Source organism: Rhineura floridana, chromosome 8, assembly GCF_030035675.1.
Source record: "Rhineura floridana isolate rRhiFlo1 chromosome 8, rRhiFlo1.hap2, whole genome shotgun sequence".
Taxonomy (NCBI): Eukaryota; Metazoa; Chordata; class Lepidosauria; order Squamata; family Rhineuridae; genus Rhineura; species Rhineura floridana.
In genome coordinates, this window is record NC_084487.1 from 85344040 (window position 1) to 85361305 (window position 17266).

Below are 17266 nucleotides of genomic sequence, written 5' to 3' on the forward strand. Positions count from 1 at the left end.
TTCCACACACACCCTTCTTCTCACAGTGCAGGCTATAACACCTGCTGTCATATGGGAATAGCCACTGCCTAATTTTCCTCTTAGTGACCGCGGGAGTCTCTTTTGGGGGCCTCTGCTATATGAGCAAAGAATGGTTGTGAAAAGAACTGTGCTGTAATTAAAATGGCATGAAACATATTTCCCCTACACATGCCTTTTATTTTTCATTTTTTAGTTTGTTTTCTGAATTTCAGTGAAGGCGTTGCTGTTTTTTATGGACCCCCCCATCAATAAGTGATGCTATATACAGATTTTTTGTGTGTGTTTTATCAGTGGACATAGTTTCTGTCACACTTGAAACATCAGCCTTTAAATTAAATTTGAGAAATAGAAACAGGATTTTTCCCCTCATGCCTAATTTGTGAGGTAATTTAAGGAAGTCTGTTTTCTCTTGATTCACTTAAGGCCAATGAGGTGATTTGATTTATGCTGGGTTAGATTTTATTGCTGAATTGTTGTTTGGTCTGTTTTATTGGCTTTATTATTAAACTCTTGTATTCCAATTTTAATTTTGCTTTATATTATCATTATGTCTCCTAGAGATTTTTTTAATCAGATGACTAATACATGGAAACAATAAATAAATATTGGGTATGTTTTTATTTATTAGATTTATATCCCACCCTTCCTCCCAGTAGGAGCCCAGGGCGGCAAGATAAATGTATGGACAGTTTGGCACAGTTTGTAACCAATAATGCATTTAGATACTGAAGTCAAAAGCTTGCAATATTTTTTGAAAAGAATTAGATGTTAACATGTATATGATGAGTTGTGTTAACAATTATGAGCTGGAACACAACTGGTTTATTCTGTAAGGATCTATTATGAAATTCCTTGGACTGTTCTATCCAATGTTTTAGATGTGGGAGGGGGATTGGGATGGACCTCAAAGATAAACATTTGTTGAGCATTTTATCTTTTGAGGTCCATCTCAGTTCCCATTCCAGGTCTGAAATAATGGAGAGAATGGTCCAAGGAATTTTATAAGGGATCCTTACAGAATTTTATATTGAAGGAAATAAATTAAATGTAACTGGATGGATTACTTCAGATTCAGGATATGATCACAATGATGTAGCAGTTGTCAAATAAATGTAAAATTAACATGCCTGTCACTCATTAATGGATATTCCATTCACTTAATGATAAAAAGTACTTCTGGGTTTTCTGTAATAACCGTAGAAATGAGAAAAAATGTTTTAAAGTTAAAACTTAATCAAACTAAGCAATGATATAGGACAAATTAATATTCCTGTGATCTCCATAATACTATCTAATTTTTTTTAAATGAGAGAACATTGTTAATCAAACTCTCAATTTTGATTTCCATGATGTATTGTCACAAAATATTTACATCCTAAAACTTAACATTCTAAGATTCTATAGTACTGTACAGGTAATTAGTTGAGCCTATGAGCTGGACAATTATAGAACAAAATTTTCCACACTGGAATATTATCTGAGCCAAATTCATATCATTAGTCTGAGTAATCATCAGCAATGCGGGTTAAATCATATGTAACTGAACCATGATTCTCTTAGCTGTTGTTTTATTGCCTTTGAATGGCAATATAGAACCTTCTGTTTCTCCCTGCTCACTGCTGCCGTTTAGTACTCAGCATTTTCTTCTTTGCTTAATGGCATCTTGTGCTCTTGAAAATTTCATTGTGAAAAATAGCACTACTATGGCATTAACTACAGCATAAGTCTTAGGCAAAATTCTACATGAAAAGAAAGCCATGGTTCAGATTTTTAGGATATGGTTTTGCAACACCTTTGGGGCAAAAAATGTGTAAATCCAAGAAAATTTAGTTCTGTCTAAAAGTTGGGTTAACTGAAGATATCAGAGAAAATTCCTTTATCTTGAGAATATAATATAATATCTATAGGATAGATGGACAGATAGATAGATGATAGATTTCTCTTCCACAGAATTTCACTTTAAAAGACTTTCTAATCATTTAATGCATATATTTTTAAATGGACTCATAGGGGACTTCCACTATCAAAAGTTTCTTACAAAAACTCAGAGATGCTTCTCAGACTTTTGAAAAAAAAAGGGGGGGGACAACCCTTTAATTATGCCTTGAAAATGAAATGGTATCAGATTCTTAAATTCTTTACAGAATGATCAGATGACACAATATTAATCACAGATAGCTTTCACTTTCCATGTCTTATCCAGGGTCTTTCCGCAAGCTTTTGGCCCACCTGTCCAGAGCAGAAATACATCATGATGAATTTTTGGGCACTTGGTCTCCATTTCTCATACATCTTAATCACAAAGGTAGCAGAATGTGCCGACAGATTCCATAGTACTCATTCTGGAGAAATACATTGGATGAGGTGAACGTTTTTCATTTGTTTCTATTTGTTATTCCTGAATAGTAACTGTAAACTTACTCTCACATCCTGTACCACTTGCTTATATGGTTGATCTTATTATATTGAGAATATATATACACACAAAGATAAACACATACACACTCAGCAAGCTATTAGAACTAATGATGAAATGGGGAATTAATGTCTTTTGAGGGGGTTAATTTTCCTTGATGGTTCTATTTAACCGTTTTGAAGGATAGAGCTTATTTTGAAGGCATTCTCAAAAGAAAGGGGGAGCAGCACTTCTCAAAGATAAAGAAACTTCACAGGGTACAGAATGGATTCTGAGTTCTGGTCATATCTGAAAGGTTGACGCATACACTGTTACAATCCTATCTAGTCTGATTAGAGAAGTCTCTTGTCCTCTACCCTAATTAAACTTTAAACTGCATAGAGTTTTATTCAATATGAAAGAGTATTATTACTTATTTCAGCTCACTTATTTCTTCCCTTACACAAATGCCAAAAAATATGTTCTCTAGGGATCTTGCTAAGGGAGTATAAAATCCCAGAAGTTGGTAACACCATTATTTTGGAAAAACAAAATAGAAATATATTTGAACAAAAACCAGCATTGCTGTCGTGATACAACAGGGACCTACTACCTGCACTTTCCAGAAATAATTGAAGACATTTTTGTTTTGACAAACTTTCCCAGCTGGATAAACAGCTCTCTGCCATAGGTGTCTGCTTGGTATTGTTTTGCAATTCATTTGCTCTTATTTTCTGTGCATGTTTTAACTGTTTTTACTATATGGTGCACATTGCTTTGAGACATATATGTGGAAGGCAATTAAATAATAACAGAGCCAACCTGTGGCCAACCTTCTCTTTTTTGATAAAGTGAATGAGCATTTTGTATAAAAATGTAGAACCTCTAGTACTCCAGAGGTTGATAGCCTTCACCTCCCATCTCCCATCTCCCCAGCCAGCAAGGGATGATGATGCCGGGAGGAAGGGTGGGATATAAATAAATAAATAATGATGGGAGTTGTAATCCTATAACATTTGGACACAGGTTCCCCCATTCTTGATACAGTAAAAGAGCAACTCCAGACATTTAATGATGATACATTTGGTTTGAAGTCTAACTTATCCACTGTATGGAAGCACAGGACAGTAGTAATGCCCAGAAGCTTGACCCTTAGGATCATGGTCTGAATGGAACCTCTTTCTTAAGGAGGTTAAGAGAAACTGATTATATACTTGGTGATAGATTTAACTTAAGTCCCATTAAAATAAATAAATGTGAAAAATTGGTCATGACTTGGATTTCAGTTGGACCTAAGTGCAACTAATTTACATTGGATGCTGCCTGACATTTCCAGAAGGGTTGAAAGACCATCCTTTTCTTCAAGCAGGCATTAATAGCTGGTCTGGTTTCCTTTCCCTTCCCATTACTCCTTCCCGCTCCTAGTTACTTTTTTCCAGTTTGTTTCATCCTCAAGGACAACTTAAGGCAGGGTTTATAAGAAGGTTTAAAAGAAATGGGGGTGCCTCAGCATCTGATTGTTCTGATGCACAACCTATACTCTGGACAAGAGGCTACTGTAAGGACAGAATATGGAGAAAATAATTGATTCCCAATCGGAAAGGGTGTGAGACAGGGGTGTATTTTATCACCCTATTTGTTTAATCTGTACACAGAACATATCATACGGAAAGTGGGATTGGACCAAGATGGAGGAGATATGAAAATTGGAGGGAGAAATATCAGTAATTTAGGATATGCAGACAATATCATACTACTAGCAGAAACCAGTAATGATTTGAAATGAATGCTGATGAGAGTTGAAGAAGAAAGTACAAAAGCAGGACTACAGCTGAACATCAAGAAGACGAAAGTAATGACAACAGAAGATGTATGTAACTTTACAGCTGACAATGAGGACATTGAACTTGTCAAGGATTATCAATACCTTGGCACAGTTATTAACCGAAATGGAGACAATAAGAAATCAGAAGAAGGTCTTCAAATGCAAATATGTATCACTGAACACTAAAGTCAGGATCATTCAGACAATGGTATTCCTGATCTCTGTGTAGGGATGTGAAAGCTGGCCTGTGAAAAAAGCTGACAAGAGAAAAATAAACTTATTTGAAATGTGGTGTTGGAGGAGAGCTTTGCGGGTACCACGGACTGCGAAAAAGACAAAGAATTGGGTGTTAGAACAAATTAAACCAGAACTATCACTAGAAGCGAAAATGATGAAATTGAAGTTATCATACTTTGGACACATAATGAGAAGACATGATTCACTAGAAAAGACAATAATGCTGGGAAAAACAGAAGGGAGTAGAAAAACAGGAAGACCAAATAAGAGATGGATTGACTCCATAAAGGAAGCCACAGACTTGAACTTACAAGATCTGAACAGGGTAGTTTACAACAGATGCTATTGGAGGTCGCTGATTCATAGGGTCGCCATTAAGTCAAAATTGACTTGAAGGCACAACATACACAGCCAACATGATGCCCTCCAGATGTTGCTGAATTACAACTCCCATCATCTCTGAGTATTGGCCATGCTGGCTAGGGCTGATGAGAGTTTGAGTCCAACAAAGTTTGTCTTCAAAGGCAGCCCTATGTACAACACATTACAGTAATCCAAATGGAAGAATACTAAACCATGGATCACTGCAACCAAATATCCACCTCCAGATAAGGTCATAGCTGGGACAATTGTTCAAGTCTGTGGATGCTTCTGGATCCAGCTTTATCCCTGCAAGACCAGGTAGCCTCCGTGGCCAGAAGTGCCTTTTACTCAGCTGTTCCTGGACTGGGAGAGCTTGACTACAGTAGTTTAAGTATTGGTGACATTAACGTTGGGCTTCCCTTGTGCTTGATCCAAAAACTGCAGTCGTTCCGGAAACTGCAGTTAGTGTAGAATGCTGCAGTATGGCTGCAAACCGGATTAAGACCCGGTCAGCATATTACACATATGTTCAGAAATCTGCAATGGTTGACGATTTGCTACTGTTCAACATGTTACTATTACTATATAAAAACCTTAACAGCTTGTGACCAGTTTACTTTCAGGATTGCCTGACCCCATATGTGCCCACTTAACAGCTTCAATCTGAGGAACTGGCACTGTTACAGGTGTCACACAATCCTCATTCTACAGTTGTAAGAAAATGATTTTTTAGTGTGGCAGCACCTATACTTTGGAACTCCCTGCCTATTGACATCAGGCAGGCGTCTTTGCTGTAGTTTTTTCACTGCCTGCACAAGCCTATCCAGACATGTCAAAGTTAAATATGCTTTAACCTCTTTTTAGCTTTTTGTTGATCTTTATTAGTTTTTGAATGTTTTAGCTATCTGTTTTTAATTGTCTTTTATTGATAATTTTAAAGTTTTATTGTATTTTTTGTAAACTCGTTTCTTCTATATTCAGTCATATTTTCAAAGCTGGAAGTAAGGTAGACTGTGAGAAAAGTGATTGAAGCAACTGCGTGTGGGGAGTTAAGGGGGTGGAAAAAATGAGGTTTCTTTGGATATAAAGAGTGAACTCTACATCACCCACACTAATGGACTAGGAAGATTCCCAATCACAAAAATGCATCTGCCTATCAGTTTGTTTGGCCCTCAGCTTTCTCTAGAGTTAGCATCTCCTGTTTAGGATATAGTTATTCAATAGTGATGAGCAGGAAGTAAAAGAATAAAATATTTTTAAAAACTGGTGAAATTGGGGCATGCACTTCCTTAAGTTGCTAAATTCATGGACCAGCTGGCACCACTGAAAGCATGGTTTGTGAAACAATATAACATATCTTTCTTTGCAGATTTTTACCTTTCAAGTTGTACTATTGTTAGCCTTATCAGAGCGACAGAGAGAAGTATCAGAGAGTTCTATGAAGTAGCCATATTCTTTGGTATTTAAATTATGCTAGCCAGCCATGGTATACTTAGGGATAATGAAAGTTCCAGAAGGCAAAATATATACGTAAAGGCTGAAGATGTGTGCTTAGCTTAGAGAAAAAGAGATTAATAGAGACATGCTCTGAAATATTTTTAAAGCTGTTAGATTGAAAAAGGAGTGCAATTGCTCATAGTCATTTGGACTGGGAAGAGACAGAACCATGACAGGGAGGTATAACACCATAAAGCTGAATATTTACAACTGCTATAGGAGCAGTGCTATTAAAAAAAAAAACACTAGGATGAGGCACTTGGATCTGCATATCTTGATGCAACCATATCTTATAGGAGCAGAACAGTTGGCTTATTGTAAAAAGAATTCCAGTGTACTTTTGATCCCACTGAATGCGAAGCCAACATGAGTTAGCTTGGAGAAAAGCAGGATAGAGTAATCTGAATAACTCTTTATGTTTTTTGACACCAGAATTTCCAGTTTAGAATGCTGCAGCTAGGGATGGGCGATTGCAATCACAACCATGAAATAAAGAGGTACAACACAGGTGAACTTTGGGTAAAACATGGGACATTTATTAAAATGTTGTGCAAATTATCAGCAGTGTGACTGTGTGGGAACCTAGTTGTTAACCAACTGAATAAGGCTCACCCTACTGCGTGAAAGGGGGGTACTTTTAACTCCATCCCTTCCATCAGCCACACCCATAAGAGTGGGTAGGGAGACCTTCCTGTTTCACCTCTTCTCAGGACCCCATCACTCTGAGTAGATGTTACAGGTTAGCCCCAAAGGTGATTGTTACCCAGCCGACAGGCCCCACAACCCAGGAAGCAAGTCTTGGGAGTTGCCTTTCACTTTAAAGGTGCCTAACGGTGCTCATCCTGTGAAATTTCCACACATACTTGGCAAATGTAACTGAATAAACCTAGTTAACAATGCCCAACTGTAAACTTGGTAATATGAAACAACAGTACAAAGTACATGGGGGGGGGAGACAGTGAGCAGGCCAATCAGCCAACAAGTAAAGCATTTCTACTCTGCTCCAATAGAAGGTAATCCTGCACTTTGCAGAGGGTGGGAGGGTAGGTGCTGTGAAGACTGAAGGGGTCAATGGAGGGGGCTTAAAAGGTGCACAGCTTAGTTCCCATCCACCAAGCCAGCATGCTGAAGCTATGCCAAGATTTATTCCTGGGGTGGTTGCAAAGTCCCACTGCATCTGAAGTAGGGTTGCCAGGTCGGAACCATTCAAAAACCTGAGAAAATGGGGGCGGGCCCTAATGACATCATGGGGCGGGCCCTAGTGTCGTCATGGGGTGGGCCCTAGTGACATCACGGGGTGGGCCCTAGTGACGTCACAGGGTGGGCCCTAGTGACATCATTAAACATGATACATTGTATCAACCACAGTTGCTTGGAGCATACCATTCAAAAAAAAATTCTCTGACTGGAGATTAAAATAGAAATCTTACCTAAAATAGGGTGTTCCTAGGTCCATCTGAAGTGACAAGGTCATTCTTTCTCACAAGCTTAGGGTGATGCTAAATGGAAATGGACTGCCTTCAAGTTGATCCCAGATAGGGTCTTCATGGTAAGCAGTATTCAGACAGAGGTGGTTTACTATTGCCTTCCTCTGAGTCTGAGAGGCAGTGACTGGCCCAAGGTCACCCAGGGAGCTTCATGGCTGTGTGGAGATTCAAACCCTGGTCTGCCAGGTCACAGTTCAACACCTTTAGGGAACATTTAATATAGCTTACTTGCTTCTGGCAAGAAGGGTTTACGTGCCCTCAGGCCAGGCCATTATTGGAAGAAAGGAGCTTAGTGTTGCAGAGATGTTAGATGGGAGCACAGATGGATGCCCCTGAAGGCAGCAACTGTAAACAGGCTTATTAAGGAACTAAGCCCCATAGAACTCAATAGGACTTACTTTTGAGTAGATATGATGTTGCAGCCATGTTAAGGACAAGGGAGGGCATTCTAGGCAAAACAGACAAATAATTGGGTCTCAGAACAAATTAAACCAGAACTATCACTAGAAGCTAAAATGATGAAACTGAGGTTATCATACTTTGGACACATAATGAGAAGACATGATTCACTAGAAAAGACAGTCATGCTGGGAAAAACAGAAGGGAGTAGAAAAAGAGGAAGGCCAAACAAGAGATGAATTGATTCCATAAAGAAAGCTACAGACCTGAACTTACAAGATCTGAACAGGATGGTCACGACAGATGCTCTTGGAGGTCGCTGATTCATAGGGTCGCCATAAGTCATAGCTGACTTGAAGGCACATAACAACAAACATTTTGTACACATTGCTTGGCTGGAGAACTGCATTGCACAATTTAGAAAAAATCTGACAGATTTATGCAAATTGTGACAGAGATCTTTGTTTTGGTTCATGTATTGTTTCGGAAAGTGCGAATTAGGTAGGCTTGCCTTTAAATATGAACTGAATTGAATCCTCTCCCCCATTCCTACCACTCAGCCAAAGTGTCTCCATCTTGCCAGAATTCAGACTGAGTTTGTTGGCCATCTTTCAGGCTGCTACTGAGTCCAGGCACTAGTTCAGGGCTTGCACAACCTCTCTGACGCAATTCAAATGTTACAGAGAAATAGAGCTGGTTGTCATCAGTATACTGATAACACCTTGCCCCAAATCTCCTCATGCCTGCCCCCAACTGCTTCATATAGATGTTAAGTAGCATTGAGGACAACATGGTACCCTGTGGCAATCCACAGCATAGTTGCCAGGGGGCTGACAGATAATAACCTAAAACTACTATTTGAAACAGTGCCTCCAGTACCCATCTCACTGAGCTGGCTCAGTACATTGCAGTCAACAAGTTCACACTATCATAAAGACAGATGTAAGAAACCTCTGGGACTAAGAAATGGTTATTTTCAGCCTGGGCAATGATCGATTATATAGCAAAAAGGGATTCCTGTATAAATAGCCAGGGCAGGGCAGCACACTGCTGTAATTTCCCCCCTGTGTTGACAAATTTATTTTGCAAACCTCTCTCAAGTTTATTTCAAGCTGTTCTTACTTGTGGCTTATTAATTTATTTAGGAACTTTTCTTCAAAGCATAGAGGGAAAAATACTTTCCTTACAGAATGTTGACCTTTGATCCTTTAGCAAAGAAAACATCTCCATTGGCAGAGCCATCCTATACATATTATGCCAGCACTAGGCATGATAGGTACCTATCCTATGCATGCTCAGCCCAGGACAGGAAGAAAAAAAGAAGCTGGAAAATACAAAAATAGCACAATAATGACAGACATACTCTTAGCATGCCTGACAACACTGTCACACAGCCAACCAGTCAGGGACTGTGCCATCAATGATGCTCACATGCCACACTGACACAGAGGGAACCAAACTATGCAGGCAAAGCCAAGAGCACGTCTGTCATATTTCCCTGACCACAACAGAAAGAACCAAAGAACCAGACAAAAGCTATAGGCATAGTTGGAGGGACTCTGTAACACTTACCTGCCAATGCTGGCCCAACCATTCTAGTTCAAATCCTCCCCTGGGCAAAACATTTTACATCCCCACTAGAGGAAAGACCTACAACTGGGCAGTAGCAATAAGCAAGGGCACTCTGTGGTATAGTCTGCAAAGCAGGCACAAACACGCTCAAGTTGCTGGTCCAAACTCCTGTTGGTTTGGGGTAGGGGTACACACACTGCTGCCCAATCCCAGCTACATTAAAATATTTAATTTCTCTACTGATTTCTATGAGCTTTCAGTCTACCAGGACATTTGAAAATAGCTCAGTGTGAACCAAGAAATGACTATCCAGACAGTCAACCATATTAACATATATATATATTTATTGTTATGGTCAATGACCAGTGTGACATATTAACATATAAAAAGTCATCAAGATCTTTCCTATAGGGCACTGGGGTTATTTTGGGGGTTCCCCCCTTAGGTTTTACCCCCAATGTTTTTTATACCCCTGCAAGTTTCTCTCTCTCTCCAGCCTCTCTCTTTCTCTCTCTCTCCAGCCTCTCTCTTTCTCTCTCTCCAGCCTCCCTCTCTTTCTCTCTCTCTCCAGCCTCTCTCTTTCTCTCTCTCTCTCCAGCCTGCCACCCACAGCAGCAGTGGACGCCGGACGGGGCCAGCTCCTTCTTAGCCCCGAGGACGCCCAGCCGCTCACCCCTCCTGCTGTGGGCACCACTGGGCGGCAGCGGCCGCGATGGGGCCCCCAGCCAGAGATGCTGCGGCGGCCGCCGCCACTGCCAAGCTCCATCGTGGCCACTCCCACCCAGCGGCGCCCACAGCATGAGGGGTGAAGCGGGCGTCCTTTCCGGAGGAGGGGAACCGGCTCCGGGGCTAAGAAGGAGCCAGCCCAGCCTGGCCTCCACTGCCACTGCCTCTTCACACCTCCTGCTCAGGCTGCCAGGCCGTGTGGGCCTCGTCTCGGCAGCAGTTGCTAGGAGACGGCGCCTGAGCGGCCTGCCAGCCTCAGCAGGAGTGGAGGCCGGCCAGGGCCGGCTCCTTCTTAGGCCCAGAGCCCGTTCCCCTGCTCCGGAAATGATGGCCGGCTGCTTCACCCCTCATGCTGTGGGCGCCACTGGGCAGCAGCGGCCATGATGGGCCCCCCCAGCCAGAGACTGCTGAGCCCAATCACGGCCGCTCCCACCCAGCGGCGCCCACAGCATGAGGGGTGAAGCAGCTGGCCATCCTTTCTGGAGCAGGTGGGAGCCCAGAGCAGGTCCACCGCACCAGCACTGGCATAGCCCCCCCCCGCCTGCGGCCTTCCACTCAATGCAACGGAAGCTGCGCTGCGCGGAGAAAAACAGCTGCAGGTGGGGAAGGCAGAGGGGCGCCCCTCCCCCTGCCTTTATTCCTACCTGATGGGGGAGGTGTTCCCAGCCACCTACCCAAGAGGATAGCAGGACTCCACCTCCCCTCCACGACCCTGGCTCCCTCCGGCTCTCTGCGCACCAGGACGAGGAGGAGGAAGGGGGTGAGCCCCCCGACCGGCCCCTCCTTTCCCTGCCTCCGAGGAGCTAGCACAGCAAGAGTTACGATGGGGCACCCCAGGCAGAGACGCTGCGGCCACTGCCGCCACTGCTGAGCTCCATCGCGGCCACTCCTGCCCAGCACTCACTGGGAAAAGGCGGGCGGGCGGGAAGATGCTGCTTCCTCCTCCTGCACCTGCGCCTTCCAGGGAAAAGGCGGGTGGGCAGGAAGAGCCTTCAGCAGCATACGCATGCATGAATTACGCATGCGTGGCTGGGGGAGGCGCTTGAAAACAGGAGATATACCAATTTAGCATAAATATGGCCGGAGGCCGGAGACGGCCCCCTTTTGCTGGAGACTCCAGCAGAAAACCGGAGATCTGGCAACCCTAATCTGATGCTTGCTGAGCCTGGTAGCACATCAGGAAACCTGTCAAGTTTGGTTCTCTCAGTTTCTCATTTTTCAAGTCTTAAATTCAGTAGTCCATATTTCCACACCAGTTTGCATTTTTAAAAAATAAAGTCCTCATGAAAGTTCATCAGTATTTTAGTGCAAATTTATCCTAATATACACACACTATATGCAATTTTGCACAACCTACACATTTTGAAGCATATTTTACATATTTATTTATATTTTCTCTAATATAATGCAACTTTTGTATGTTATTTTCACGAATGCGTGCATTTTTATGTACACTTTACCTTAGTATATGCATTTTTGTACATGTTACTTGGCTGGACAACTGCATTGAAAAATTTGGAGAAGTATGAATTTTGAAAGGTGACTATGTTTCAGTTCATGTTACTATGTTGGAAAGTGTGAATTAGGTAGATTCACCTTTAAATGTAAACTGAATTGAATTTATCTCCCATCCTTAGTCATGACCAAACTATTTTGAAAGCTGCATAAACCTCAACCTCACTTTGAAATGAATACTGCTGTCATAGCTGTCAAGGTTTTACATGTATATTCTTTTGCAGAAAACAGCTAGCAGATAGCATTCATTTTCATAAAATAAAGGCTGCAAAGCTCAGCTCACATATAGCATTTATAGATGTAAACTGAGAAGAGTTTCTATACAATGTGACTTTTAGGTATGTGAAATGCAGCTGAATTGCTGAAGCTTTTGAAAGGTTAACTTGGGAATCAACAGTAATAAAGTTAAATGAGATAAGTGTGTCAAAGATTCAGGATGTAGCAAAAGATTTTTTTATGAGAGTTGGAAGCGCCAAAGGCCAAGGCCTAGAAAAGACTTTATATAACATTCCAAGAATAAAAGCTGCTGTAATGAGAGAGGTGACCAGTTATGATATTGCTGCTAATTAGTACATATGGGAGAGCTTTCCAAAGCTAGCCTCAGATTAACTCAGAAATTATCTGAGATCTTCCTAAAAAAAATAAAAAATAGAAGATCTAATTTTTCCAAGCCAGTCAGAGAACTATCCTCCCTTGCTAACAAAAGCTGTTTCCTGACAACATCCCTCAATACACTCCAATCGCTTTCTTCCTTTAAAGCAAGGGTTGGGAACCTCAGGCCTCTATAACCTCAGGCCTCTCCTTAGACCAAACCCCTCCTCGGATTCTGCACCCTTTCCCCTGGCCACACCCCTACTCTGTACTAACGATGGGAACTGCCTGCAGCAAATTCACCACCACCCCCTCTACCAACATGGAGAAGACAGGAGAGCCCCCCAGGCTGAATGATAAGAGCAGAGGCCTCAACAACAGCCTTCCCGAACAGGGCCAGGCTGTGGAGGAGGAACATTAAGACGAGGCACCACACTGTGGGGAAAAACACAGGTTGCAGGCTGGGATGTGAAAATATCCACTTAATTCTGACTACAGGGGGTGGGGAGGGAATTAAGCAGATATTCACCCATTGCAGCCTGTGGTGTGATGCCTTGTTTTCATGTTTCTCTTTTCCTCCATGGTCTGGCCCTGCTGTGGAGGCTGTTGCCGAGGCCCCTGCTGAATTGCTCGGCCTGGGGGGCCCTCCTCTCCTGCCTTCTACTTCTCCATGTTGGTAGAGGGGTGGCAGTGAATTCGCAGATCCCATCCCTACAGTGCACCCTTCTTGAGTAATTTTGCTTAGCTCAGTTGTGTCCTTGAACTGTGATAATGCCTAGCCTGTATGGAGGATGGAAAGGGGTGTGTGTGTGTGTGTGTGTGTGTGTGTGTGTGTGTGTGTGTGTGTGAGAGAGAGAGAGAGAGAGAGAGAGAGAGAGAGAGAGAGAGAGAAACTTTTGAAAAATGAAAATGGACTGCCTTCAAGTCGATTCCGACTTATGGGCAACCCTATGAATATGGTTTTCATGGTAAGCAGTATTCAGAGGTGTTTTTACCATTGCCTTCCTCTGAGGCTGAGAGGCAGTGACTGGCCCAAGGTCACCCAGGGAGCTTCATGGCTCTGTGGGGATTCCAACCCTGGTCTCCCAGGTCGTAGTGGCAGAAATGTAGCCTCTTGTACAAAGTAAGAGTCCCATCCATTGTCCTTCCCACTTTTGCCTATGGCTCCATCAACTTTTTGCCTCTGCCCCACCCCCCGCCGCAAGCAGCTCCCGAAAGGTTCCTCATAAGGGAATGCAGCCCTTGGGCTGAAAAAGGTTCAGCATTAAAGCACCACTTGAAAAAAATGCCTGAAAAAATGGTGGTGTAAGCATTTACAGTAGTATTTGGTGAGAGCAAATGAGGGAGACTTCCCTCTTTCTGTTGCTCTCCCCTCCCCCCCATGTGCTGGATAACAATGTTCCCCAGTGTGGACTACCATGGGAGATGTAGTTCTGACACGTGAGAATTTCACCAACATCTCTACTAATTTAGGTTGCTGGTGGCAAGTCTGCTGACAGAATCTCACTAGCCAAGGAGGATCCCAAAACATTCTGAAAACCACAGAGAATTAGCACTGGCACCTGAGTTGTTTAATAGTGTCTCCTGCTTGGAAAACTAGAAAGCCAAAGACCCTCCACTACCAGATAGTCTTTTAAAGACTCACAGATAATCTTGTGAAATCAGTCTCACTTGGACCTCTTTCTTATTCGGACCTCCATACGGAAAAAATTACATGGGATTCAAAATGAATACATCTTTTTCAGAAGATGAATGAATCCATGAAGAGAACCTCAGAGAAATCAAGGGTCATAATCCATGGATACATCTAGGAAATGTTGGAATCCCAAAACAACTTTTCAAACTTGCAACAGTCTCATGATCACTTTTAAAAAACTATGACAGCCAAAATGTATGTCAGAGATGCTTGTGAGGGAGGAAAGCATTACTAACAGTAGTAAGTATTGTTCTTTTCAGAATATACTGCTTCAACTGCAGCATTATGAGCATTTTAAACTTATTCCTTCTGTAATCTCAAATTCTTGTTATGAAATCTAAATGTATACATAAGATTTTTTAAAAAAAAAAGCTTAGAAGAGACATTTGGTCTTACCGTGAAATCGGTCTTCTCTGTGCATGTCAAAGATGATATCAGATGGGTAACTAGCTCCACCTAGTGGTTGAAGGCAAAAGAGTACTGCTGATGTTTTACTGTAGCTCCGTCCCTGGTCTGCGTCTGCTCCGTGCTCAGTTTCCAATGACAAGCCCACGAAATCAGGCCAATAGACGCCACAAACAAGACAAGACAACAGTACTCATACACTCTCTGCTCCAGGGCTAACCGTGCTTATAAAGGCAGCCCAGCACTCATAGGGAGTGGCCCTGATATCATCTTTGACATGCACAGAGAAGACCAATTTCACGGTAAGACCAAATGTCTCTTCTCCTGTGCATGGAAAGATGATATCAGATGGGACATACCAAAGCTGACCCATGTAGGGTGGGAATACTGCTGGGCTGTGGTCACGAATGATCCTTGAGGACGTGCTGTAGCACCCTCCTCCCAAAGGCTGCCTCCGATGAAGCATAGGAGTCTATTTTATAATGCTTAATGAACGTATTGGGAGTGGACCATGTGGCTGCTCTACAAATCTCCGCTAGAGGGGCATTACGGGAAAAGGCCGCTGATGTGGCCGCTGCTCTGGTAGAGTGAGCTACTACTCCGGTAGGGTGAGCTAATCTTAGAGAGGCATAAGCGAATGATATGCATGCCTTAATCCACCTGGCTAGTGTGGACATGGACACCTTATTCCCTAGGGAGGTAGGGTGGAAAGAGACAAACAAATTATCTGTTTTCCGAATTGGCTTTGTCTTGGAAATATAAACTTTAAGCGCTCTTCGCACATCAAGAGAGTGCCAGGCTTTCTCTAAAGGGTGGACAGGATTCGGACAAAAGGACGGCAATACCAGCTCTTGCTGGCAATGGAAAGTAGACAACACTTTGGGACGGAAGGAAGGAACAGTACGTAGGACTACTCTATCCTTATGAAACATACAAAAATTTTTATGGACGGATAGGGCATTCAACTCAGACACTCTACGGGCCGAAGTGATGGCCACGAGAAACAAGACTTTAAAGGAGAGAAGACGGAGGGAAACCTGACTCAGAGGTTCAAATGGAGGTCTTTGAAGGGCTGATAAAACTTTATGTAAATCCCAAGTTGGGTAGCGGTGCACCGTAGGTGGTGCTGTTACCGTCGCACCCCTGAGGAAATGTTTGACGAAAGGGTGAGATCCGATTGGATCATCCAGAGATCTGGAGAGGATTGCCGACAAGGCCGAAACTTGGCGCTTCAGGGTATTTGGTCTGAGGCCCAAAGATAATCCGTCTTGTAGAAAAGACAAGATCTGGTTGACCCCCGCCTTCCGAGGAAGAATTCCTTTCTTCTGTGACCAGGATGAGAATGCCTTCCATGTGCTCTCATAAATTCTGAGTGTGGAAGGGCGTCTAGAAGCCATCATAGTTTCCAACACTTGGGGAGAGATGCCTTTTTTCAAGAGTCTCCTCCGTTCAAGTTCCATACATGAAGCGCCCACCACTCTGGAGCCGGGTGGCGGAGCTGTCCCTGAGAGAGTAGGTCCCTTCGTACTGGAATCTGCCATGGTGGTTCCACCGACAGGTCGAGAAGGGCTGGAAACCAAGGTCTCCGTGGCCACCATGGAGCCACTAATAGGAGTGCTGATCTCTCGGTCCGAAGCTTTTTGATCACCCTGGGAATAACTGGAATCGGAGGAAAGGCATACAGTCTGCCCGGAGGCCACCAGGAAGTTAAGGCATCCGTCCCTTCCGTGCCTGGTGTCACATACCGGGAGAAGAATCTCTTCACCTGTCGATTGTGCCTGGTAGCAAAGAGGTCCACATGAATGTGGCCAAAACGTTTCACTGTCTGATGAAAAGCCTCTGGGTGAAGAGTCCATTCCCCTTGAAGTAGCTTTTCCCGACTGAGCCAGTCCGCTTGGCTGTTGTCCTCTCCCTTGAGATATTCTGCCGCTATCGAGTCGACATTGTTCTCTGCCCACTGGAAGAGGAGAAAGGCCTCCTTCTGAAGAAGGAGGGAGCGTGTGCCCCCCTGACGGTTCAAATAAGATTTGGCCGACACGTTGTCTGTTCTGACCAGCACCGCTCCCAACTGTCTGGAGGTCGCGAAGTGCCTGAGGGCCAGACGAACTGCACGCAGTTCGAGGAAATTGATCGGCAGAGTGGACTCCAGAGGAGACCATGTGCCTTGAACCACCTGCCTGTCGCATATGGCTCCCCAACCTGATAAGCTGGCATCTGATGTTATCAGGGTGTGTGGTGGATCCTGGAAGGGAACGCCTCTCGTTAGATTGAATTCGTGGGTCCACCAAAACAGTGACTGTCGAACCTGTGGTGACAGAGTTATCCTGCGGTGATGTCTGGACGCTATGTCGGATTGAAAGGGCAGAAGTGCCCACTGAAGTGTGCGGGAGTGATGACGTGCCCAAGGCGTCGTCTGGAACGTGGACACCATCAAGCCGAGAAGCGTTGCCAATTTCATCAGGTCCGGCGAGGGGGATGATAGGATATCCAATGTTACTTGTCGAATCTTGCTGACTCTGTCTTGGGACAAAGTGAGG

At 43.4% G+C, this 17266-nt stretch overlaps 1 protein-coding gene across 16 annotated transcripts in view; it reads right to left on the minus strand.

The window, feature by feature from the left end:
• IMMP2L (inner mitochondrial membrane peptidase subunit 2) overlaps positions 1–17266 on the minus strand; it is a 797369-nt gene that overhangs the window by 118495 nt on the left and 661608 nt on the right. Inside the window, exon 6 of one of the 16 annotated variants that reach the window (XM_061639981.1) lies at positions 8224–8273. The exons of the other annotated variants lie outside the window; for them this stretch is intronic. Coding sequence (XP_061495965.1) covers positions 8253–8273 — 21 coding nt within the window. The 3' untranslated portion in view covers positions 8224–8252. The remainder of the gene's footprint in view (positions 1–8223; positions 8274–17266) is intronic. 16 annotated transcript variants of the gene reach the window in all.